Source organism: Lissotriton vulgaris, chromosome 7 (assembly GCF_964263255.1).
Source record: "Lissotriton vulgaris chromosome 7, aLisVul1.2, whole genome shotgun sequence".
In the NCBI taxonomy this organism is placed as follows: domain Eukaryota; kingdom Metazoa; phylum Chordata; class Amphibia; order Caudata; family Salamandridae; genus Lissotriton; species Lissotriton vulgaris.
In genome coordinates this window covers 855,771,210-855,798,468 of record NC_141695.1, presented here as the reverse complement: position 1 = coordinate 855,798,468, position 27,259 = coordinate 855,771,210, and the positions used below count along the sequence as shown (strand labels likewise).

Here is a 27,259-nt window from a genome sequence, read left to right as displayed (position 1 = left end):
AAACTAAAAGGATCTAGAGAACATAATGGTACATGTTTTTTGTAAATCGCCCATCATTACAAAAAGTTACAAATTAAAACATTGTCACAAATGACTTTTTTTTCCTACTCGTTTTCAACATTTCTCTATTCCAACAGTTATGGCAGGTTGCTGAATTCAGAATGTTGTCTAGTTTTCAAAAATAAATTGTTTTCCCAGATTACCCATGGGTTTCACACTGGTTTGCAACACAAACTGGAAGTAGGTTGAAAGCGCAAAAAATGGGAAAAATGGGATACCTTTTTATTCTGCTTTGAAACATCCTGATAGCTGGAAAGATGGTGACTTTAGCACATCAAACCATTTGTTGATGCCATTTTTAAAAACCCAGACACTTTTATGCAGAACACTTTTTTCCCATTTTTTCCAAAATCCTTAAAATGTAGCTATATTTTGGCTATTTTCTAGGTTACCTGCAGCGGGATCCACAAGCCCTAGGAGCCTTTAGAATAGCCAGGATGTTGGACAAGGATCCAAAATTGGTATGGATAGCTTATTTGGACAAAATGGTATGGAGGCCTAAGCTCTCCATGGACCACTGGATTCACTCCCTCTCTACATCTTGAGAGCAGGTGGCCCTGAACATCTTCAATGTTTCCTTGTGCTAGTTGCTCTTGTCCTCAGGTAAGGATGAAGCAGATTGTCTGCTGAGCAGCCTTTACCCCCAGCTTGGCCTTAGCTCGGAATGGAATAGGCCCCAAGGCGTCTGGAAGGGTGTGCAAAGTTGTGAAGTTAAGTTTCTCATAACTTCAAGTAATATTTTTTTATTTTGTCAGCGGCATGAAGTGAAAGCAGGCAAAAAAGACTGAAACGTCCGGAATAGTCACTGCTACCACTGTGGGCTGAGGTGAGGTTGCTGCTCTTCAACACCCCACATACTGTCGATTTCATGCAAATGTTAAGTACACCACCTATTATTGTTCCCCCACTACTTCTCAGGGCTTGGCACAACCAATCATGGTGGCAGGGAAGTCTCCCGCCTTTGGCAGCAAATGTGGCCTGTGAAAGACCCAGCCATCTTGGATGGAGCTTCAGCGAAGTAAATAGGAGTCCTCTGAGAAGCAGGTGCATGTAAACGCCTCAGAGCTAGCAGCCATCCTAATGGTCTGATGTTGGCCCCAGCGTCCACTCTGTTTACAGAAGCTGAGAGGAAGGCCGTCATCCCATCAACAGTGTTGCTTCTTTCAAATGTTTGAGCCGGAGCAATCTGTTCGAAGCCAAGTTTCCAAGCTTTTCCCAAGTTTGCTACCAGGCATGTGGCCTTTAATGGAACCTGAGGGCTTCAAAGTCAGACAGCGAGAGAAGAGCTCCTGCAGTAAGAAGAATTTGCTCCATGGGTGCGGGGAAATAGGGGACAAAGAGTTTGTAAGGAAGAGTTTTAACCAGGGTAAGAGGTGATCTTGACAGAGACACATACACCACACACAAAGGTGTGCCTATATGCCACACACACACACTCTCAACAGCCCCCCTCTGATGTCTGTCAACTCTCCATTTGCACCTGTGGCTGGCACAGGTGTCCTCGCGAGCTTCTACATAAGACTCAGGGGTAAGTATTTTCTCTCTGTTGAAACAAGGTGGCATCCTGTGGCCTGCTTACAATGCAGAGAATCTACCATCAGTAGCCAGTCTTTGCTGTTCGGGAATGAATCTGCCAGCGGGGGAGAAAGACTCGAAAGTCTACCGCCTCCTCTGGTGTAAACCCAATCGGCAGGTATCACAGGGCATAGCAGGTTCATTGTGATGTCATCATTCACTATTGTACTTTTTCTGTCCATCATTACTGCCAAAGCTATGCAAATATTGTGAGTCCTGACACCCCAATTGGTATATAAGTCCAATGGCTAGCAAAACGTTGCATGTGCTCCTCTGGTGTGTGGTTGTTAAACCTGCCTGTTTCTCTCCTTCGGACAGGCTGGAGTCACCCACTCGGTCATTGACATTGGAGGCTCCTAAAGGGATTGAAATTGACGCTGAGGCAGGGGACCTGCTGGCAACATGTAGGACAGACCTCCGCCTGGAATCCAAAGATGGCGAGGTAAGTCCAAGGAAGATCTGTTGGGGTAGTTGGCGATTTGTTGCATCAGTGGTAAAAAGCGACGTTTCTGGGGTTAGGAGAGTTGGGTTGATATATCCGTGGGAAATAGTGTGTTCAACATGAGCTTGAGAAATCTTGGTGTTGGAACCTTGGAAGACGTGATAGTGGCACAAAATGTATATAGAAACATTGTTGTTTAGGGACTTTGGGGCGCATTGTGTTGGTAAGACCGTCAGGCACATTGTGTTGTTGGAAACAGGCTAAAAAGTATTGTGTGGGGGATTATGATGAAATGATGTCTAACTAGCAAAAGTAACATGTTGGGGGTTCTGAAGGTAACCCCTGCACTGTGCCCACTCCAGTGTGCATGCAATCTCACATCTTTGTATTATTTAGAATAAAACAGCCAACATGCCTTCTGATAATAGTAGTCATTTTTGGCTGCAGTTTTATTATGAATATATGCATATACTTTTGGCATAACTTGTATGACCCTGGTCATAAATCGGGCCACAAATCATTTGCTGAGTTTGTCATACACCTTATTTGCCATAAATCATTTGTACATCACCAATTTGCAAATTGCACTGACAGTTCGTTGGTTAGTTCTTTTGTAGGCTTATCTCCTTTCTTGTCCCTTCTGGGTCATACAATTGTTCAATTGGATTTTGCACGCTCTTTGCGTGGGAGGGGTATCTTATTTCCGGAGTTAGGCCCCAACTCGCTACCTTGTTAGACTACTTTGTGCCCTGCCGTCCGGTGGGGTCTGGGCTGCAAGTGCCATCTCCGTTTGCTACACCCTTTTTGTGAGGCTTACTCACCCTGCCGTGAGGCATCCCAAAGTTAGTGGCCCTACTCCTACACACCGCCCTGTCAGTTTGTCTTCATAACAAACCATTGAACCCTTACTTCAAACATACCAGGTGGACACCATCCCACCCATAGAGTTCTGGGAGGCCAGGGTGGGTGAGCCCATGCCTGATACTTACCAAACCGTTGGTTTTGCAGAATTTGCTAATAGCAATGTTCAGCTTTCTCCTTGAGTTCTCAACTGCCTTGTGTGATTCGGCACCCCGCCACTCCATTCTGCTGATCAGCATCGACCAAATGATGGCTGTACTCCCAAAAGACCTCGCCTCCTCTCTGAGGTCCGTCTGGATGTCTGGGGGGAGTGCCTTCCTCCCCCTTTGGGCCAGGCCGTTACGTCCCAGGTGGGTTGTCAAGATATCCGGGTGCCATGCTGTGTCTGCTTGCAGGTCCCTAAGAGTCGCTGGCAGCTGGTTCCATCTCATCCCCGGTTGCCCCAGCCATCCGATGCACGTGTGGACCGGTCTTCCTGTCTGCCTGTGGCCCCCTCGGTGCCACCAAGACTGCATCCTGGATACGAAGGAGTGACCCACCACCCACACCAGGCGCGGTCACCCTCCTGCTGAAGTAATGGTCACAAATGTCAGACTGCGTCTTGCGCTAAAGGCAGCGCCCCTTACCCCAAATGCGGCAGCCATTGTGTCTTTTAGCAGGTGGTTCCACAACAGTGGGGGTCTCATGTAGGTCATGTATGCTCGGGACTACCATCTGCCTATTGCTTGTATCTCTGCCTAAGTCATTCCGTGTTGTGCTGCTGATGTTGCTGCCCGATCCTGAACAAGTGAGAGCCAAAAGCCACTGGTGGTAGCCCTGCTTTTTCGAGGGCCTGGAGCATCACAGCTGGGAACTAAAATTTGCTTAGGTAGCTCCCATCTCCGTGCATGAACAGAGGACCATCTCCTTCTGGTTGCGTCACCATGTATGTAAGGAGGCAGCATACCGTGCAGTAAGTGCCTCTGATCCTTGCTGCATTGCAAACGCACTACCACCCGCCGGCCTGATCTGTCATTGACTGCCTCAGGTGTGACTCAACCTCCGCTGTCTTAGGTTTGACATCAGCTACCTGCAAGCAACGCCCTGCTGGTCCAGCTCTCCTGGGTGCTTCTAGCTCGCTGAGGCGAAATGCCCCAAAGAATACGGTGGAGAATGCTGCCTTAAACAAGTTGAGCTCAAAGGTGTCCTATTATATCCCCAAGTTTGTCCAAGAGCTGACCCAATCTTGTGAAGTTTATTGGTCGCCCGCTGTCCGACCTTACACCCTCTGCGGGATTCCACCCTCTCATTGCTGCTTTGATGTAATTTATTTTATTTATTTATTGAAGTTTTGTATAGCGCTAGCTGGACCTGAGGGTATCAGAGCGCTTCACAGCAAATACAAATAAGCATAAAAAAGACAGTGTGGAAGGTAAATAAGGGCAGGGAGCATAGGCGGGGAAGTACAAGTCTGCACAGTAACAACATGAGCGCAATTAAGTAAGAGCCTGCATAGTGATAACATGCGCGCAACTACAGGACGGAGATCGAGAGCGAGTCATCTGGCTCTGGGATCGTAGAAATAATGGTCTTTCAAAGTCAAACGAGGGGTTCTTGTTACGATCCAGAGCGCTCCAGGAAGAGGGCTTTGAGTAGCATTTTGAATTTCGGGAAGGAGGCGGTCATTCTAATATGGGGGGGATGGAGTTCCCTATCTTGGGAGCATTACCCGCAAAGGACTTACTAGATGTTTTGTGTTTCTGTGATTTCAGAGTAATGAGTAGGAGCGTGTTGGAGCTTCTGAGGTTCCTAGACTGACCGGCCCTTTTGAGTTTGGTGGCCAGATATTCTGGTTTGCCTGTATGCAGGGCTTTGTGTGTGAGGCAAGCTGTACGGAAGCTGGCTCGTTGGTCAATAGGGAGCCACTTCAGATCCTTGAGAACCGGGGAGATGTGCTCGTATTTCTTTGTTCCCGTGACCATTCTTGCTGCGGCGTTGAGGGTAGTGGTCAGAGGTCCCAGGTGAGATTTGGCTGTTCCAGTCAGAGTTGCAATGCCGCAGTCAATTCTGGAGAGCACCAGTGCCTGAGTGGCCTGTTTCAGGTCTTTCGTGGGGAGGAAGGGTTTCAGTTTATAGAGGAGTTTCAGGTTAAGGAAAGCACTTTTGGCTGATTTTGAGATGTGTTCTTTGATGTCCAGTTTGGGGTCAAGAGTTATCCCTAGGGATTTTACGGAGTTTGTAGGTACGAGAGGAACATTAAGGGCGTTTAAGGCTTTGAGCCATTCTACTATTTGGGGGTTTTAATCTTTATTCGAGATGTGGAGCACTTCTGTTTTATCTTCATTGAGTTTGAGGTGGTTGGATGATAGGAAGCTGTGGGGTCTTGTCCTATCCTAATCTTTGTATAATGAGCCACTGTAGACAGGTGGGCTTGTGCCCATGAGCTGGACGTTTTGCAGTTAAATGCCCACTGGATGAACCTCTTGACTGCCCTTTTTGTGTTGCTCAAGTTTCCCAGTGCCTGAATTCCTCCTATTTGCATCACTGTCCCTGCAATGCCTTTTATAGCGCCTGGCCACTTCTGGGGTGAGGGATTGGTTTACTATCACTTAGAAGTCTATCCCGCCAGGACCCAAATCGGAACAGGAAGGGGGTCATTGCATGCTTGGCCCCTGGGCCCAATTCCCTGAATCTGGTCATCTGTGCTTGTGAAAGGGCATCTGCCTCCGCGTTCTCCTCCCCGGTACGTGATGTTTCTTCAGGTCTATGTTGCCCTCCAACTGCAATTTAACCAATTGACGCATTATTCTCAGTATGGCTAGGCACCTGGCAGAGCCTCTATTTATTGCTTGCACCACCCCTTTGTTGTCTGGCCATAGTGTCAGATTCATGGTCCTTAATTCCTGCTTCCAGACTGTTAGAGCTACCACAAAAGGAAACAGTTCAAGAAATGTAATGTTGCTGGTGATGCCCTGTTTGTGCCATCTGATGGGCCATTTTCCCGCGCACCATTTGTTGCCCAAGATTGCGCCGAAACGTGCGCTGCCTGCTGCGTCCGTGAACAGGGCTGTCTGTTTGGTTGTCACCCAGCCTTTTCTCCTGATCAAGACCCCATTCAAGTCTGCCAGGAATGTGTCCCACATTAGCAGGTCCTGCTTAACCCCTGCCCCAGCCTGACATGGTGGTGTTTGTGGTGAGCCCTGATCTTAGCTGAGTTAAACACCTGGCAAAAACCCTGCACGTAGGGATAATCCTAGCTGCGAAATTGAGTTTGCCAATCAACCACTGGAGGTCGCGAAACATCACCTTTTCGCAGCCGCAGAGGCCCCTTTATCTCCCCCCTGAACTCCCTCACTTTGTCTTCGGGTACTCTAGACGTTCCTGACACTGAGTCTAGCTCTATTCCCAGGAATGTGATTTTTGTCGACAAGCCTTCTGTCTTTTCTGCTGCCAGCGGGATCCCTAGTTCCCCTGCTAACTTTTGGAATGCCACCAGGGTGTCGCCGCACTCTGCAGACTCGGAGGGGCCTGTGAACAGAAAGTCATCTAGATAGTAGAGTTTGCACCCCACGGGGTGCCTGTCATTCAGAGCCTATTCCAGAAAGGTGCTAAATTGTTCAAAGTATGCACAGGATGCCGCACACCCCATGGGCATAACTTTATCAATATACAGGGCCCCCTCCCACTGGTACCCCCAAAGGTGAAAACTTGAGGAATGCACAGGGAGGAGGCAGATGGCAAATTCTATGTCTGCCTTTGCCTGAGGGCCCCATGGCCTGAAGACCTAACTAAGTCGTTGGCGTTGTCGACTGTAGCATATCCCACGGAGCAGGCTTCTGCGCTGATTCCGTCCTTTACTGAGATCCCCTCAGGAAAGAAGAGTGGTGGATTAGATGGAACTGACCTGGATCTTTCTTGGTAACTACCCGTAGGGGAGAGATTACCAACCCGTTCTGCACCTGATGAGGCAAGGGGCCCTCTGTCCTCCCTAAGTATTTCTCTTTCTCCAGTTTTTTGCTGACTACCTCTGGGTGTTGTGGAGTTGATTTTAAATCTTTTGCACCTCTTGGTGGGAGGGGGCCATCAAATGGTATAATAAACCCTTCCTCAAAGCCTTGCACTAGTACTGCAGCGTCTGTCTTGTTGTGATATTTGTTAGCTAGCTTAGGGAGTTGTTGAGTGTTGATGGGGGACGTGGCTAACCTGTAGTTGTGTACTCCCTTTTGCCCCCCTCACCTTCCTTGACTAGCTCACTGCTTCCTTTTCTTCTCTTTCTTGTCCCCTCTGTGCTCTTTCTTGCGTCTGCACCCTGCTGCCAGGTGCCCTCCACCACACGTGGAGCATATGTGCTGAAATTTGCATGACGGCCCCCAGAAGCATTAATTGGAATCGAATTTGACGTCGGTTATGGCGCCGGCCCTGGAGGCCCCCTTCGGAGGCAGCCTCTGCAAAAAGCATTCCACTGGTGGAGCTAGAGAAAGCTTAGTATCAGCTATCCCATAGTCAGGCACACATTCAGCCGGGTCTGGTGGCTTAGTGGACTAATGCGTCCACTATAGGGGCCTTTGTTTGACCTCATGATCACAGGTTCAAATCCTGGCAGATCTACTCTGCCTTTCATCCTTCTGAGGTTGATAAAATGAGTACCATGGAGTTGGGTAACAATAAACATCTGTTATTCAGTGCCAAGATACCTTTCTGTATGAATGTGTGTTTTACAAATACACGTTATTTGTAATAGGTTAACTTACAGGTGATCCAAGGGGTGCCAGTGACCATACGAACAAGGCTGGGCTCTCAGCTGAATAAACAACATCTGGTGCTCAGCCTTTGGAAGTTAATTCCACATCTGGACCCCAAAGTTTCAAAAATAAATACCTCGCATACAGAGGTGGAGCGTTACTAGGCAAGCCCCCAATCCCTCAGGCGTACACTGTCATGGCAACAAAGGGGCGCTATCACCTTCAGCCCTGCAGTTAGCTGTAGTGAGGCATCGGGGAACATTGTGTTGGTGAGACCTTCAGGCACATTGTGTTGATGTAACCTGATGAAAAAATATTGTATTGGAGGGTTTTGTTGAAATACTGTTTGACTAGCAAAGTATGAAGCTGGCGTATTTTGGAGAAAAACACTGGGTTGGTGGAGCCGGAGAAAACATTCTTGTGGTGGGACACAAGACAAGATTGTCCTAGAGGTGCATGGATTGAACAGTGTGTGGTGATACTTTTGCACAGATTGTGCTTCAGCAACTGGTGAAGTTGTTTTGCTGGAGCTTAAATCATGGCATTGTAGAGATTTAAATGGAAGTGTTTAGTTGGGAGCCCGTGAGCCATGTTTCTGCTGTGTAGATGGGGGGAGGCGATAATCTGCTGGTTAAACCTCTCTCTCTAATACTATCATCTCCCAGGTCAGCTGAGGCGCCCTTCTATAGCTCAGCTGTTGCGGGCATCTGGGCGCTAATTTGTGATCTCAACTTGAATCACAAGAAGTAGAAAAGTAATAAAGAGACTGACATTTTTATTCGAACAGTAATATTAGCAGCAAACAGGCCTTAGCAATAATCACGGACTTTAGAAAGAAATATCACAGGAAAAATACATAAGCAAAGCGAACTGTCATTCAGACAGCCAATTCTTTTGGCTTTTATATAATGAGTGATTTTCTCAAGGGTCTTTGACACACACAAACCGTTCAGTGGAGCAGCAGCAACTGCTACACAAGCTTACTTACAAACTAAGAACAGGCAGAGAACAGGCAGCAGTGCACGCTGTGCTCGGACACAAGAGGTACAGCATGAGCAGCGACTGTGCAAAGTGATGTAGACACAGAGGACCGAAGCAGCACGAGAGGTGGGGGGGGGGGGGCTGCTGGAGTGCCCACCTAACCTCCTTCCATGCTAGGCGCTCCACCTCCAGAGCATCTTCTGTCTGTCTGTGACGGTTGTATGTCAGTACAACGCATGCTTTTACCCCGCATGCCATTACAACGCGGGGATTACAACGACTTGCGTTGGGGGGCGCTGGATAGTGGAATAGTTTAATTTTCTATTCCAACTCCAGTCCCCGTGGATAGTAGGGAAGGTGTTGGATAGAAAATTAAACTATTCCCTATCCAACAGCGCCCTCCAGCGAAAGTCGTTGTAACGACTTTCGTTGTAATCCCCGTTGTAATCCCCGCGTTGTAATGGTAGTGCGGGGTAATAGTTGCGTCGTAAAGGATGTTCCCCGTCTGTGACCCATGCTGTAAGGGGCCGCTGTCAATCATCCTCAGGGAAGGCCGGCTCCTGCTTTCACATTCCTGGCTCCCTTCCGAATTGGTTAGACATCCATCATTTTCAGTCTCTATTGGTTCCAGCCTCTCCCTAGTGTTGGGAGTACATTACCTCTCTCTATTGTCAGAACCACTCACCAGTCCTAGGTCTGCAGACATGTCGAGCTCAGCGCCCTGAGTTTAACCCTTAGTGGATGGTGTCTATGCTGGTAGATGCTTTGAGGAAGACAGAGTTCCTGCTGCTGACATGGGCTTGGTTCAGTTTCCTGCAGCATTTGCATCAAATTAACTAGAGTCAAGCTGTGCTAATCTAAGGGGGTGTCCTTTACGGCTGGACTCTGGTGGGCCCGTTGGGAGTACTTACCTCTGCCTGGAGCTTGTCCTCAGCTCTTGGGCACCATTCTCGGCTGCAACCATCATGGCTAGCTCCTGGTATCCAGTGATCGCCGGGCACCAGAAGAGCAATCCAGGGCCCCCTCCCCAGGGATAGTGAGAGGTCTGAGTTGGACTTGTGCGCTATGAAACCCCCTCTTGTAGCGCTTCTGCTATAACGTTGTGGTAAAGACAGGTGTGTGTGAATGGCATGATAAATATTGTGTTTGTCCCCTGGCAAAGGAAGCAAGGCACAGTCATGTCTTTAAAAAATGGCATTGGAAATGTATATGTGCCCATTACGCTAGTGTGCACAATAAATTTAAAAATGCGCATGTGGTGAAAAACATCCCGGCCATAGTGAACTTTTCAGCTTCATTGCTCTGTATTCAATTATGTATCTCCACTAAAAACAAAGCGACACTGTGCTTGCAAAATGTATTTTGATTGCTTATTTACTGAGCAGTTCTCTCACTAATATGTAATAAAGACAAGTGCAAACAAGCATTGGAAATGCAATAGGTCTCGCAATAGAAAAGTTGGAGCTATTGGTTTTGTAATTGACAAATTTATTTTAATGTGTGGGTCTTGAAACTTGCAAAAGTAATAGCTTTGTCATTTACAATGGCAATACTTTATACTTTTTCAAATGTGACACCTATAGCATTTGTAATGTCAACGATACATACAATCCAAACCCTACTGCCTTTGACAGCGCTCGTCATTTGCCGAGAGGTACAATGGCAGGCAGGGTGGGTGTCTGTAAAGGTGGAGCAGCCAAGGAACTGAGTTAAGGAGCCGCCGTGCTAAGAGAGAAGAGCTGTGTGAAAACAGTCAAAGCAGCAGGGGACGAGCTGCATTTTTGCCACCCACTAAAAACAAGCTTTCGGCATTGTGGGGGCTAATTGGGGAGAGTGGGAAAAGGGCCTGAGGTTTCAGTGGTGCGGAGTTGGGCTCGCAGTTTGGATGGGTGAGGGGGGTGGGGGGTCGCATGGCTCGGTAGGAGGCGAAAAGGGGATGGGTACAGGAGGGGAGAGACATTGCATTAAGGGGGTGGTCGCAGCAGGGGCCTTTCATCCTTCTGAGGCCGTTTGGGTTGGGGTGCAGTTCGGCGGGCGATGGGAGGACAGGCCGGGGGTCGGGCATGGTCTGTTCCAGAGTGGGACCTAAAACACCAAGTAACTTGTTGTAAGGCCTAAAAAACATACAAAATGTACTTTGGGTTTGTTTTTAATATGTTAGCCGGCTGGGTGGAGGGTTAAAATTTGCTCTTTATTACAAGGATGGCTTTATAAAAGTGAGGCATGCTGCATTAGTATTTATGCAGCGTGGAAACAATGTGTTCTAAAGCGTGCTGCTTGTTTTATATTTACCATAGAGAGCAAAGTGTTAGGGTTGTTAGGGTTAAGTTTTACTTGTAACTTAATGCAGCGGGGTATATTGGTCTTGTTCTTGCTATGAGAGGGGAGGGCATAGAGGGGGGTTAAAAATGCTACTGTATGTGGTATAAATAATATAGACTTTACATTAAATTACGCATATATGCACTGAAGAAGATGAGACAGCAAAGCAGGATGCTTCAAATGCGGGTGCATTGATTGTAAAGATGCAAAAACAATCACAGAACCGAAGAGCTCTATCACTCTAAACGTTGCATACTTACGGAACAAAATGTGAGCATATTACCGTAAACAATTACTGGTCATTGATGGTATTCCTTATAATGGCAGGCACTTTTAAAATAAAATAATCATCTGGGGATAGTTTCGAGTAAAGTCAGAATAAAAACAACCGATTCCACTAGCAGCCTCACAGCTGTGTTCACACGTGATCCTTTGTTCATGCGAATAACATCCGCACGGAAGAGGGCTACGTGATAATAATAATAAGTAATAAGGAGCACAAAAGGCAAAACATGAAAGTAAATAAAAATGTAATCTGCTATTGTGTTATGTAATGAAAATATAAAAGTTTCACATTGTGTTCTTTGTATAAATTATTCTCAAATATGGAACTTTTGACAACAAAACATATTGTTATATTTTTTTAACACTCAACCGTAAAGTGTACTGGCTTAGTGGAGTAATGACTCGACAATATGGGCCTGTGTTTCATCTTACAGTCACAGGTTCAAATCCGGTTATGTGAACTCTAGCCTTTCATTCTTATGTGGTCGACAACATTAGTTATTTAAATTTCAAAAGGATGTATAAGCCTGTTGTCCAACTAAGGTTAACACAATGAGTACTGCTGTGAGAATTACATATGTTTTATATACCCAAATATGGCCACAGATAAATATGCGTTTTATAAATACTAATTAAATAAAGAGCGCAACAAAAACTTGCCATTCAATTCTTTGTTTAAATTGCCGAAATTATAGATTGTGACGGGTAATTTTTATTTTTTATTATATGGATGGCTGCATAAAAGGCATGCTGCATTAGTATTTTTGCGGCTTAATGGGAACGGAGTGTTATAACAAGCACACACAGCACTGGGAGGAATAAATGGAGCAAAGAGGCAGGGGGATATTACCTGTAGAAACGGAGTAGCAAGCATTGGCAAAGTCAGCAGGTCAGGTGGGTGCCTGCTAAAATGTTAAGCGTGGCGACCGTCTTGATGTTAATGCTTAAAGATTAGTGCAACGCCCAGGAAGTGGGGGGGGAGGGGCTTGCAGGACAGTGACGAGGAGCAGTCAGCAGTGTGGAAAAGCGGGCGCCATGCTGCACCCTATAGCACGCCGCCTGTGTTGTTAATATATAAGCGGATAAGCGGCTACGTTTAAATAAGAGTTGGACGGCCGTGCAGCCGGCATTGTTTACTTAGTCTCCTAGTCAGCTGTCATTACATGCGGCAGTGCAAACGGTAAAAAAACAGCATAAAAGAAGCTTTTGTTTCACATTTCACAACAGCTGAGATGTGACATAGAACGCACGGCCAACAAAGCTCCAAAACATTTTATGTTAGCGTACAGGGAACATTTTTAAAAAGAATATGTAGAATTGGTCTTTTTGGTAAACAGCTTAAACAAAAGGCTGAGTGTAACAGCCATGCATATTTTACAGAAGGAAGTGAGGAGAAAAGGGAAAAAAATAGCCACCGCAGGAAATGAGTCACGATGTCTGGAGTTCGGTTCACATTTCAAAACTTCCATTCTTGAGTTAACATCCAGTAAATGCTTTGTCACTTCCAGTGAACTAGTAAACATACTGGATACAAAGGTCAGCGCAGGTCACTATACAATGACCCACTGCACTGCCAGAGTTTGCATTAAAGGATCGGATGTTGACACAGCACCTTGTGTTCCGTAGTGTGCTACTCGAAGAAAAGCGCTTCAACGCCTCGTCAAGGTTAAAAAGCACTATATAAATACAATTACAATTTCCTTCACAAAAAATGTTGTGTGAACTTTAGTTCTGTATCAGAGCAGAGAATGCACAATGGCTGCCAAAGAAGTGTGATAATGCATTGCATTGTTCTGTCGCGTTTGTAAAACGCATTTTACGCCTAAAGAGGCCTCAAACTACTTTCTGGGAGGATGATTAAGTACTTACTCAGTTTGTTACGGTAAACCAAGGTTGGTGTTATATAATTCTACTTAATTCAGCTAATTCCGCAAAATATTCTAGATTAAATGGTAAAGTAGGCAATTTTAAATACAATGCGATGAATTAGACTTAATCCAATGACCAATCAGAGAGCAAGTACATAATTCAAATGATATCTAGGTTACTCAAAAGTTACTAACACCGTGCCTCTTTTCAGTCTAATAAAATGTGTGGAGTATGTACTTGGGTTAGAGGAGTGTCTGTCTTCTCAGTATACTGAAGGCTAAGATGACCCACAGGTAATAATGGTGAAAGCCAAAAGTTTCTCAAGCCCCGAAGGCAAAGGACGTTCTGCCTGTGCTGCTGTCTTGAGAGTATCCAGTTCAGAACTTTCTTACTTCAGAGAAAGAAAAACAAACGCGAGAGACGGCCTGTCGGCCGTCAAAGTAAAATGTAAGCAGTGCCATGCGCTGCGGTGATAAGAGGGCGGATAGGACGGCCGTGGGAGTAGGATAGTAGGAGAGTGGTGCAGGCGGGGGGCAGGAGCGGAGCCTTTGAAGAGACAAATGGTGACGGGGAGGAGAAATGCCTGAGGCACAGCACAGGCTCTCGAAAAGAGAAGATGAAAGCCTTTGATGCAGCTGGTGGTGGAGCTCAAGTGAAGCGCTTTTGAGGTCAATGCGCTTGCGCATTGAGCTTGCTTTTCACGGGCACTGCATGGAATCGCCCGATCGCTAAGCTCTCGTTAAGCCCCTATATTCTCGCAAGCTCAATGCGCAAGCGCATTGACTGGCGAGACCTAAAAAGATGTGCTGCAGGTATAAACATCTGCACCGATCACAGACAAGCACCAGTCAACACTCCATAAATGATTGATGAAAACACAGGTACAAAAATAGCCACTGTGAGCTTTGGCCGGTGTGTTCTTCTTTTTAAGTGCCAAAGCATCCTGCCAATATTTTGCAATCTTACAGTCCTTCACAAACAACATGAGATGGCACATGCCCCAAGCCCTGCCTAATTGTAACTTTCCTTTGACAATGCTTTGGGAGTTTGGTGATGACCCATATTTAGAGAACAACATTTATTTTGCACCACGATGTGGTATCTTATGCCACTCAACGGCTGCAATTATAGGATGTTACTCCTGCTGGCAGAAACCTGTAGATGAAATATTAAGAACCCAGTTAAGGATTCTTCTGGTTTATAATCATGTGATAAGAGAAAGCCATAAATAAAGTGTTTAGTGTCCAAATGTACAATTCTTTAGTTTTCAGTGTTACCCTACAGTTCTAACTTGGCATCAGAAAACAGCAGCAACATATATACATACAATCTTTAATTAAATCAAGGCCCGAGATGTCTGTTGTAGGAAGTGATTGGAAGAGCTAGAAGTTGTTTCCTCTGGAATAGGTAGGAGAGCCCCATAATCAAGCATGCACCCTATGTGGCTGAATGATCTACCACCTGTGTGACTAAGAGCACACAAGCTGCTGCATATCACCTCAACATAGGGTGTCACACTTCAATGTGACTATTTAACATGTATGGTAACAACACATTGATTTGTTGTGAGCAGTACTTAATTTGTAAAAGAATGAGTTCTGGTGCCTAAAGCTCTGCTCAGAAGCCTGTATTCTGTAGAATTAATTTTAACACAAAACACCAAGGCTGTGCAGGGCGCCAGGATACCCGTAGGGTGACAGTTGCGCGTTACAAATAATAAATCCAATACAATACAATACAGTCTTAAATCCACCTTTTATATCACTCTTGCAGGGTTCTGCTTTCTTTTTTTGGAGAGTTTTTCTGTCCTTCCCTTCCTCCATCTTTCCTCTCTTTGTGTATTTCCTCTCTTGCTCTCGGTAAACATCTGATGCCGGGCGGCTCTAATTAAGCACATGTTTGGAGGCTGAGGAAGAACCTACTCATTTGGAGCAGAAGGTTCATATCATAGTATCAATTTGTGTCAACACAAAGGTTCCTCATGTTTTACAATAAAAAAGACAGCAGTAAGTTGTGAAAAGCAATTAAGACTTCACTCTCTGTCCCCTCAAAACTGAGTTTGTGTGTTATAGTCTGTTTCTAATAATTGATTTACACAAAGAGACGTATTGATGGAGAAAGCTCTCCCTATAAATTGTAATTGTAATTGGATTTACATAGCGCTTACCCCTGACAAGGCATTGAAGCTCTTTACGGAGAGTAGCGTGTTACTCTGTAACCGAAGGATAGTGGATATTGTTGGTTATTGCGATTAGTCATGTGCTTTCAAGAAAAAATTTCATGCATTTACTCAGTTACTTTGTGATATTTTAATATCAGGTAGGTGTGATCATTAGTGGGGGCAATGTGCTTTCAGGTGAATGACTGGTGAGTTAGGTAGGTTGGCAGAGACCAGGCAATGTTAGATTACAGGGATAGGGTTTTAAAGAGGAGAGGTTGTGGTCTATGAAATGAGGCATCAGCCAATTGCAGAATTACAATAAGAAGGATTGAAGTAGGCATGAGGCTGAGAGGAGGCTACACTCAGAAATAGAAAGCACGCAGAGGATGGAAGGTAACAAGAGGGTCAGCTTAAACATGTGATTCAGAGTGAACACATCATTTAAATATCAAGAGCCCTCGCCTGCCGTGTGCCAATCCTGGGACAGCTCTTTTTAGCAAATTCAGGAGTATCCCAACCTTGGCACAGGGTCTGTACGCTGCACAAGGGGAGTTGGCACAGAAAAAAGAAAGGTCCCATTGAAAGCTCTTCCATCAATATTCTGTGAATTGATTGTTTTTTCCCCTCACTCACTAAAAATGAGTTACTTGGCAATGTCTGAGATCGTCTCACCAATGTACAGTCAGATGTATACCCTGTTTTGTCACATAATCCCATCCAAGAGTATGTTGTGCATGTTTCCATATGTGGCTATTGTAGTATGTGCATTGTGCGTTTAAGAGAAGCAGAGTGATTGAAGCCTGTGGGTTCTACTTTTTGTTGTATCTTAGGATTCACGAGGGAGGAAACCTTATCAGTAAAGTTAGAGCAAAGGAGACATGGCTCCTAAAATAAATGTAATTAGGTCTTTCCCTTGGCACTCCCACTTTGTGGATGGTGGGGTTTAAGGTGACTGCAGTCTGTTGTTCTGAATGAGAAGGGCCTTTTGTCTCTTTCATGGTTACTGTGGCTGTCCACTGCCTGGTACGTATAGTTCACACCTAAATGCCAATACCCTGTCACACTCTATCCATACATTTTGGAATGCTTGCACCAAAATTCTCCACTGCCCCCCCACCCCCCCTTTTCCCTCCTACTAGACCACCCCACCCTCGCAGTAGATGGATTTGGGTCCTTTGTTACCCTTGCACTTTAAGTAGTGCTTTGTTATTTTACACCCCACGTGCCTTTAATGATGTGAAGTTGATGGCGAGACTAGTAGTCAGATGCTGCTGGTCGGCGAGTTTACAAGCTTTGCCACAGTTGTTTTAATCAAGTTCTAGACAATAATTACACATTCATTAAGCAGGTTATAGGATGCCAGGAAACGAATACACGCATCCCTGAAACTATATAGTTTACAGAATCTTTATCCTATGCCAGGAGTGTCTGGCAGCCCCTGTATTTGTGTCACTTTTTCATTTTTATTGATCTATGAACTGCCCTATTTCAAAGGCAAAGTTGCAAACATTGCACAATACATATAGTTGTATAAAGCAGATGCTGTATTTCGCCAAGATCTTTATATATTGTGGTAAATGTTTTTTGTATTTATGCAAATTGAGCATTTATGAATTGCTGTGTGTTTAATTAACTGATGTAAAACATATTTATTCATTCCTTTCATCATTTGAATCCTTGAGGTCAAACAAGAAAGCCAAAGGTGATAAAATGGTGCATATTTTTGGAGTCCTGTTCTTGTTATGTTATGTTATGTTATGTTATTATAGGTCTTCTATAGCGCGCGGCTACTCTAAAGGAGTGTCCCGGCGCTTTATGCTCCAGACCTAGAAAAAAAGGAAACAGAAATATCAATGGAATACACATACTGATGCATGGTCTTGTGAGTGTGATCATGTGTGCTGAGGCAGGATGGTGTATAAAGGGGAAATAATACACTGTGCCTTTTTCTCCAGAGTTGAGTATATGTTACCTTTTCTCTTTTTTCACTAGATCTCATTGGATGCTGCCAACATCAAGCTTCCTCGTCTGCCGCGAGGGTCGTACAGCTCCACCGGAGCCAGACAGAAGGTCTACGAGATTTGCGTCTGCAGCAACGGAAGACTTTTCCTGTCCCAGGCGGGCAGTGGCTCCACTTGCCAGATAAACTCAGGTGTCTGCTCCTGAGGGACTGAGAAGGACCCGGGGTGGAGTGGCGACATGCCTTGGCCCCACCAAGCAGCACTTGAGACTCTTTTACTAAGACACGGAAAGCCTATCAAAGACATTTGGTGTGTGAGTGTGTAAAGGTGTGCGTGAATATACATTTACCTATATAGATATATATCTCAAAATATATATATCCTCTGTAAAATGACGTTTCAGTACAAGGATTCCCAGGGTGACCCAGAGGCATTACCCATAAACCAGAGACCCTGCAAGGTACCATTCTAGCCTTCCCTGCCCAGCTCCTGACACATCATCCTAGAACGCAAGACGACTTTGTGTTGAGCTTGGCAAAAGTTGAGAATGTGGGGTGCAGAGTTCTTTGAGGGTCGCCTGGTTTTGATGGGTCAATTAAAGGCGATGGATCTTGGGGCTGGAAGTGACATAAGGCGGGCACACTGCAGTCACCTGGACACAGCTTGGGCCTCTACCATAGTGGTGCCCCCTTGCCTTAGACGGCTCACTGCTAACGAGAAGCATCTGCCACTTCAGATCTCAGTCTCTTTGGCTGTGTTAATACCAGGTGAAAAGATTGCCGAGGTGAGATGTAAAATAGGGGCTTTAACTGCTAAGCGCTGGGCTGAACCTGGCATTGACTAGGTCAATGCTTGTAGACCTGGAAGTCCCAAAACCTGTGCTCGTGCCTTGCCTACTGAGTAGGATGACTTTGGTCGCGTGCGGGTGCCACATCAGTAGACTGGGAGACGCTTCTGATGCCATTGAATAGATGAGGTGGTACCTTAACTGCTACTGGTGCCTGTAGACTCTGGAGTCAGATCGTGTGCAATATTTTGGATTCGGGAAGCCCTTGAGTCTCTGAGCACATAAGAACATACCTGGCACCAGTTGCTCCAGTTGTGGTTCTGGCTGCCTTGCAAGCAGAATCATCTGGTTATGCATTGTTGCCCGTCATCAATCCAGTTGAAATAGGCTGTGGCTGAAGGACTCGGCTGCTGTTGAAGGACTGAGAACTGCCGATTGTACGCTCCCATCTGTCTACCTCTCGCCTGGGAATTATTGGCTACTTAATTGTCCAAGGCCAGGCACTTCATGAGTCAACCAACATTGCCTTCTTCAGGCTCTCAGTCAATATGATATAATTAAAAGCTGTAGCAGACAGTCAGCTACTGACAAAGATGGAATCACAATGATTTACCTTTGCCCTCCCTCTCATCTCTTTTCTTCTTTCGCCTCGTCTCTTCATTTATAATGCCTCTGTGTTCATTTCCCCTCTCTGCTCTCTCATTGAGTTCACTGCTCCTCTAACAATGACTCCCCTCCAACCTATTCGTTGATGTTTTTGTTCACTCATAAGAACCCTCTTTAATCCTTTGGTCCCCTTTAGAGTTCAAAGGGTCACCCAAGGGTTTGTTTGTATTGTGACACTGGACTGAACCATCTCTGTTCAAAGAGGGGGGATTCTGCCTATGCCTTAAGTCGATGCACTCTGCAAGGAAAAGCACATCCCATGTTTATTGTTCTTACAATGCTTTATTCGCTTTCTTTTGCTTTGCAAAGAAGGGGTGTTCAATGTTAGGTTGGGTTGCTGGATGTATATCATAGGGTTGGGGAGGATGGGCATTCAGGTCTTTGTTATGAATTATGGCTTGTGATGTTGGTTGGGGCGGCTGGGATGGTGGGGAATTGATTGTTAGATATGGTAAGATGAGTGATGGGTGTGGGGGTTTTGAGGTTCCGCAAAATTCTCTTCTGAGTGATATTTGTGTGCATTTGTGAAGTGAAGATGAGTTTGTACTCTGATTTGAAAGATAATTTTTTATTTACTTCACATCATGTACTGTGCAAAGAACATTACTCTCTCCTTAAATGTTAAGTGGTGAGACCTCCTGGTTTTCAATACCCCATGTGATCGGGGTGGTTATTCTCAAATTGTGGCATGTCCTGTCCGCGGTAGGTATAAACGTTATTATGGAACTTTACTCTCACATGCATACATCTAGCTGGGATATTACTGCTGTTCGTCTCTCTCGTGCATACAGCTCTGCGCATGGCAGGGGTTCCTCCAGAGTTTCGCTGACTCGTCTGTTCGGCTGCCATTTGCCTGCTTCATCTTCTCCACTGCAATAGGTTCTCAGTGTTATTCTCCCTTCTGTGAAGTGACCCCCTTCAAACAGCTAGATGCTGAAGAAGCAGTAAATTCACATGCACCTGACTGTCAGTATCCACAGGGTTTTATACAATGTAAAAAGTAGAAATTCATCAGAGCATTTGCCCAGAACCTCAAATCTCACTGTCCCAAAGATTGACCTGCTTGTTGATGCTTAAGCCGCACTCCATCAGTCTCCAGTCAGTCTCCATGTACCACGGCCACTGGCTGTTTGATTGCCAAGGCTTCATTGTTTCTTTTGAGCCTCACTTCATATTAGATCCCATGCCATCTGACATACCTTGCAGTTTTGAAAAAAAGAAGGAATAGTGAACACCATGCCGCCAACCTTCATTTTTATCAATCAATAAACAAATATTTTTGTGCAATCAAAACATGCATTGTGAAAAAGTGAAGAAAGTGTTCTTTGCACTAACGTGGACACATAGTGAATATCTTGATGGTAAACACATATATTAGAAATGTGTTCCACTGCCAAACGATGACCAGCCCTAAACAAATATACGTGATCGAAACATGCTAGGAAATAATCATTAGTCCAGTGTTCATAGTTGTAGTGGCTGGGACAGTCTGACCTCTTTTTACCCACTCACAATTCTATCAGGATGATGAAAATATAATGCAAGAGCACAATGTGATAGAGAACCAGGGACCACAATGTAATATTTGATTTTACAAACATAACGTTTTATTAATTGATAAAAAGCAAAGTTGGACCACATGGTGTTCGCCAGTGTTTTATTTCTTTCTTCAAAATTGCAATTAATTTATGAGGAATAGTCATTCTAACTCTTCGACTGGTATGATTGATTACATATAAGGTTTCAAATAATTATCTTAGTGGAACATTGTCATTGACACTACTCAAAGCCCTGGTTCTATAAAGGTCCTCATAGCAACTCTTTTTTATTCAATACACCTGACATAACTTGCAGCATTTTGGCATGACTATTGGACTTTAATAAATGTAATAAATGTAGAATCCATTAAGGTAAAAAAGAGATCCAGCTTTGAAAGAAATTCATGCCAATGCCCCCACTACATAAAAACAGCCATTGGCAATAGAACCTGAGATGGTTTACTGCCACCTTGCAAAGTATTGCCAGGGAACAGACCAGTCCATGTGTGGGAAGTCTTCCCCTTGGGATGACATGGAGTGCTAAAGCTGGCGCACTACCAAAGCAGAGTCAGATTTCACAAACATAAAGTTTGTGATTTTTGTACTGGAATAGTTGATGGGCCACAACAAATTAAATATACCTTCTGTCAAATTCTATTTTGGCCCTGATAAACCATATACCATGGTTATTTTGTTTATATGTCTTTCTAAACTGACACTGCCAATTGCAAGGAATTTACAGTTTAGAATCTAGAAGAATGGTACACATATACTATCAAACCCTTTATTTATGTGGAAGTCTTCCTGATTCTTATGATACTAGAATTCATGTGTTTTGCCTACTTCCTTGTTATTTCATTTTATAACTATTCTTCATAGTTCTCTATAATATACCAGGCTGTAGGTCTTAAATCGTGGAGAGTTAGCCCCTAGAATGTTTAGGATCTACCAGAAAAATGCCCTCAAATTGAAACTTTAAAGTCTTTTTACGAACACCCAGTAAGAGAGGAGGGTGTGAAAAAAATAACAGAATGTGTCAAATATTCAAAGAAAATGTGTCATATGGAAGGAACAGCAAACCAAACAGTAGTGACCGGCAAGATTCAATTATGGTGGGGCGTCATGCCCAATAAACTCACCATATTTGTTGGGCTGGCACGCAGGGTCCCATTGCGGTCTCTCTGCTCTCCTCAGCAGTGTCTAGGGGCGGTCTGCCAGAAAGGGAAGGACTTCCTCCCTTATGAAAAATGAAACCAACCAATCTTGGAGCTGCAGCACAGTTTCAGGATTGGTTGGAGCAGGCTAACCCAGCACTGCATTTGAGGCTCGAGGCATGTGGTTGCAATCCCTCAGTTGTTTCTCAGCCCTGGGATTGCTAGCTCTGAAGTGTGAATGTTAGATTGGCCGGCTGTAGGCAGCCGGACAATCTGCCATGCGCACTGGAAAGGGGATGAAGTAATAGTGCAATTGCAGAAATCAGCCCCGCCCCCTGCATTTGCGCTAAAACAGCGCGAGCCTGGGGCACGTTATAATAAAATGGTACCTATTACCCTTTTATTATTAAGACGACTGCCTGCACAGCTCGCAGCAGGTAGGGCGACGTTCATCCGCCATAACTGGGGCGCCACTGAAGAAACCAAAAGCCTTATCATAAGATGCCATTATATGAGTTTGCTGTGAGTGGGCCCCAGGAGGACATAAAGAGTCCTGGATCTATGGAATATTGCCTGCAGGCGAGGAAGACCTTGTGAAGGTAGCAAATTCAATAAATTGAACTGTGCAACTGTGGATATATTTCATGAAATGGATCCCACTAGAAATGGTGGATCCTGGAACAAAACCAGGCCGAAATGGCAGATGCAAATAACAGAGCCTGGTGGAGCATGAGAATCCATGAAACAGTCGCAAACAGAGGAGGTGGACCTTTTAGAGAGCCCTAATCAAAGATGGTGGAGGCGTGAGACAGCAACTAGTTTGTGGATTCATGCAATAGATCTCAGTGGAGGTGGTTGATTCATCAGCAGGTGGGCAACAACTCTGGTATTACTTCTAGTGTTTCTACTTTGTGGTAAACTCGATGAGACATTTCTCCTTCAAGATGTGGTTCATTTATGCTATAAGTCTTTCGGTTCTCTTTGGAGATGAGTTACAGATCAAGGAGAATCCAATGTTCTAAGGGAGCTGCCACTGCTTTCAGGATACAAGAATGAAGAACTGATGGCCATGACTGTAGTTTGTTTGCATTGAGCTGTTGTTTGGTATTGGCTGTTTTTCTAATCCTTTATTGTTTCATTGAGAGTCAATGGTAATTCATGCTACATGCTGGAATCAGTGCACTTTCCTTCAATGCTAACCTTGTCCAAAGTTACTTGTAAAATGCTTCAACTGCCAAAGTCCAGGCCAGGAAATAGTTCAGGGCATTTTTCATAACGATTTCGCTATCTTTGTAGAAGGACCTTCCCTTAAAGCCTACATGAAGAATGACAGAGCTTTCATCGCATTCATACTGGCAAGGACAGTATTCTGTAACCAATCTGCCCCATGAGATAAACATCCAGTTTCAGTTAACTTTTTGTAGGATGAAATCATACAACCTCATATCTACATTCTGGAAGTAATTCTAATTTTTTTTAAGTCTAAACACTTTCATTCCTAGTATTTTGGTAGGAAGCGATTAAAAAATGAGTAAATAAACAGTCAAGCTGACTAGCAGAATTCTTCTGCCTTATATGTTTCAATTCTTAGAGCAAACCAGAATGTAGACGAGCTAGTGGGAATCCTAGGAGTCCCAAGTAAAGCTACAGGAATGGAGGGAGGCACTTATGGAGATTATAAATGCCGGGGAAAAGCTACAGAATATCCACCAGTTAAGTGTACTTCTACGGTTGCAATGCAGGAATTTCTATTTCAACCCAGTACAATCTACGGAAGTCTTTAACTTCGTAGCTCACAATTTTGTCAGTGTTTCGGCCACAATGGAGCTCAACGGAAGCATTGTGTACACATTCCACAGATCCTGCGTTGACATTGCACATTAAAGAGTGGAAATTGTGCTTAGTGGATGCAGAGAATTATAATTTGTGTACACATTGGATCTGGAAATGAGGATACGTGTTCACGTTGCACTAATTGCCTGGTGAAAGATGCATTTTACTTATATATAGGACCCTGCTGGTGGAAAATACTTGCTTTGTGCAAATAGTGATCTGATGGGTAAATTCTATCTTAACATGCGGAAACGGATGAAGGAGTCAAAGTGAACTTCAATGGCTCCTAACTTGTGATATGCCTGGCTTCCTCTTGGGCCTACGCTTTAGAGTCTGCAGTGTTGAGGTATCCAGAGCTTTTTGTCTTCTCTTGCAAAGAATGAACGCCTCGGCAGAAGAAGATGCCATTTCATACTTTGAAATATTTTTCTTTCAAGATGTAAATTGATAGCAATAAAAAGGTGACCTTGGAACGAGAGTCCACATGTTCCAGGTGTGAGCCTCATTCTTAGCATTCAGGAATGTATCGAAGGGGGGCTGCTGTAGCCTCTCACCAGCTCTCTTTGGCCATATCTGCCTTAGGTTGTTAACCTTAGTTTCTCTTTGGGTTTGGCCTATCTGGCTCATTTAATGCCAGTGCTGGACATAAACGGACTATTGATTACATGCGCCCGCTAAGAAGCCATCTGATTTCTGTGCCTGGAAACTCTCACAGAACTCCAAAGTGAAGGACTGCTCAGACTTTCATTTGAGAGAATGTGGGGGCTCTTAATTCAAATCTCTAGAGGTTAGGACCTGTTTTAAGCATATGCTTTTTTAGTTGACTTCCATTACAGTGATATTAAAGACCTCAAAATACAAAGGCTGGCTCTAACGATGGCACCCCTAGGAAGTAGCTGGAATGCAAGAAAGTATTGTACAACCAACCTCTGACTGTGCCACCTACGAAGGCACCGCGCATCGAAACTTCCATTATTGCGGCAAGTAGTTCCCTTTGCTCTGAGGGGGTAGGGAGGGCGGGTCCTTTGGGGTTAAGATGGCGAGGCCTTTACTCTTCGAATTTATTTCCAAGGTGAACATGGCTTCGCCCATTGCCCCTGCTTTAAATGCTGACACCCAGCGGTGGTTTATACTCCACAGACAGAAAGGTATCTGTATCTTCTTTTTTCAAGTGATGCAGTTAGTATGTGGCTGCAGGACAGTTGTACACAGGACACTGGCACCATCAGTGGCTTTATTGCCAAGCATCATAAAACCTTACCTTTCCCAAACCCCCCTGGCCAACATATTCCACAATGATGACACAAGCAAAAACAAAAGATAAGTATTTGTACGTTTACCACAGGGCTTGTTCTAACATTCTGACTGTTTTTAATTTTTCACGTGTTTGGGTCTGTGTGAGAAATATATATAGCTTTTTTGTATCCAGTAACATCAATCCTTGCACACACTCTATGCAAAATTTTGTAAGCATTGCAATAATGCTAAACGACAAGGAAGCATTTTAACTTTATTACATTTTCTGTAAAAAAAGATTTGTATTTAAATGATTTCAATTGCAATCTTGTAAAATATATTAATAAAATAATGATTGTTTTGAAGGAAAGGTGCCTGTTTTTCTTTCTTGTTCCGACTTAAGGGGATTGATTGGTTTGTGTGCAAGGTGGCTGTTTGGATGTGAGGTAATGAGCAATACTGTTTTGAGCTTCTGAACATAACCTGGAACCATCATTGTCAACAACATGGGGATAGCGTCCCACCATACACAGCTCTTCCTTCATGTATGTTGAATAAATACTGCATGAGGCGTGTTATATTTCTCTCATATACATCTAAAAAATATGTACATGCATACCAGCAGGGTCGATTTCATATAGGACATACATACGTACATACTGCAACTAACCAACACCTCTCCAACCAGACAGGTACACCTGTGTGCTTGAGTGCTACAATGATGCACTGGTAAATACTAGCTATGGTAACGTAACATGAGGTAGAAAGCATCCCAACTGTAAGAAAAAGCACGTATTTAATGTATTCAATTTTTATTTGCTTATTTTATTAATATGTTATTTTGGCCACTTCGATCAAAAGCATGCAATCAAATGAATTGTTCTCAAGTTATAAGTCCGTGAACTCTCTGGAGTTAGGTATACTCTGCTGGACAGTATGTGGGAGGTCAGAAAGCAGGGGCAAAACAGTTAGATTCCATTGTAGGAGAGGTGCTTTCATTCCAAATTTAGACTATTCTTTGGGCTTGGCCGATAGCTGGATTTTTCCTGCTGAAAGTGAAACCTGTAATTCTGATCCTTCTTTTCTTCTTCACAGGCAAGTCCTAACCTTGGCATGCACTTGATTTCTGATATTAAACCCTTGTTAGTTTGAGCCTAAGCAGTGCTTGCTCTGTGTCTTCAAGACATGTTGTATATACTTTGTGGGCTTACAGCGCACTCAGTTCTTTTCATATGTTTCTTTGAGTGTCTTTTAAAAGCCTTGCTTCCAAGTGGCTTATCTTTCCTATTTTACACTCCTTTCTGTGTATTTGTCCCTTCCACGGCGCACCACCCCATTACTTGCAGCATTGCACTTGTCCCATTTAGGAAATGTTTCGGGTCTATATTTTTCTTTAACAGTGCTTTTCACAAGCGCTCATGTTCTTACTTGCTCCCTTGTTTGCACGTGCACTAATGCATGCAAAGCTACAGTTGTCTTAGCAGTGGCTGCGCGGGCTCCTCAAAGCCATACCCTCCCCTCTCTCAGCCCCAGTCACAGCCTTCTTTCCTCTGGACAGCCCACTCGGCTCTCATTCACTAACCGCTCCGGACTCACACCGCCCCACCTTCCCCTAGATAAATGCAACTTTCTAAAAGTGCCATTTTCAGAATTTGACTTAAAATCCAACGTTACCATTACAGAGGGTTTAAAATTACAATTATGTAGAGACACAGCTCAGCTTTCATACCTGCTCCCAATTGTGAGTTAGCACTTATTAAATGAAATAAGGTAAAATAATTGTATCCTATTAGAGTGGGTAGGCCTTGCCATAGGGAAAAACAAATGTAAGAGTTTTTCACTACCAGCACATGTAAAAGTGAAAAGTACTTGGCCAATTTTTTAAATACACTGCACCTTGGCATGTGGGCTGTTTAGAGCCTACCCTAGTGGTGACATGTTTATTAAAAAGGAAAGTTTGGACCTAGCAAAAGGTTTATTTAGCCAGGTCAAAATGTTTAGTTTAAAACTGCACCCAAAGGCTGCAATTGCAGGCCTGGGATATATTTGAAAGGCTACAAAAGTAAGTGACACTATCACTGCTACAGGCCCATCTGTAGTATTTCATTAACAGGCCCTGGGTACATTTAGAAAAACTTTACTTGGGACTTACAAGTAAATTAAATGTGCTAGGTGGGTGTAAGCCAATTTTGCCGTGATTAACCGAGAGAGCACAAGCACTTAAGCACTGTTTAACAGTGCACATAGACCTGAGGCCAACAAAAAAAGAATTCTGCAAAAGCATGAGGAAGGAGTAAGGTTAGGAGAAGACCACCCCAAGGCTGACCGGTCTAATAGGAGTGCAGTAACACAACTCCTTATGAGGAAGTGTTGAGTGTTGCTTTTACATAGAGGTAGGCAAGCCTCTGAAAGCTCAAACCCAAACCTCTGACTTTCATGTTCTGCTTGTCGCCCTCATTTACCTTTCATGCACAATAAGGAAAAAACAAAATATTAACATTGTAGTTACATGGATTGGCAAATAGATACCCATTTTCCAAAAAGTGAAACCAAAAAACCTGAAATAATATTGGCTTCCCCACTTTCTCAAATTGTGTGATTTTAGGCAAATATTTTGTTTTACTGATCCTGCTTTTTCTTCACCACCGCATAAGAAACCACCTTCAAATATGTGAGTTCAGAATGCCAGCTGTACAAAAACCTGCTGCATTTCATTTAATATACTGTAATGTTGCTCTATCTATAAGAATGTGGGCAACATATAGGGTTCATATGACAACTGCTGTGCCTCATAGTTCGCTAATGAC

At 44.2% G+C, this 27,259-nt stretch overlaps 1 protein-coding gene across 6 annotated transcripts in view; it reads left to right on the top strand.

Moving 5' to 3' along the window:
• Nucleotides 1–24,822, top strand: part of SGCD (sarcoglycan delta) — a 1,117,370-nt gene extending 1,092,548 nt beyond the window's left edge. For all 6 annotated transcript variants that reach the window (XM_086931235.1, XM_086931238.1, XM_086931236.1 and 3 more), the window contains 2 exons: nucleotides 1,954–2,077; nucleotides 17,270–24,822. In XM_086931235.1, coding sequence (XP_086787361.1) covers nucleotides 1,954–2,077; nucleotides 17,270–17,443 — 298 coding nt within the window. In that variant the 3' untranslated portion in view covers nucleotides 17,444–24,822. The remainder of the gene's footprint in view (nucleotides 1–1,953; nucleotides 2,078–17,269) is intronic.
• Nucleotides 24,823–27,259: the final 2,437 nt, after the last annotated feature.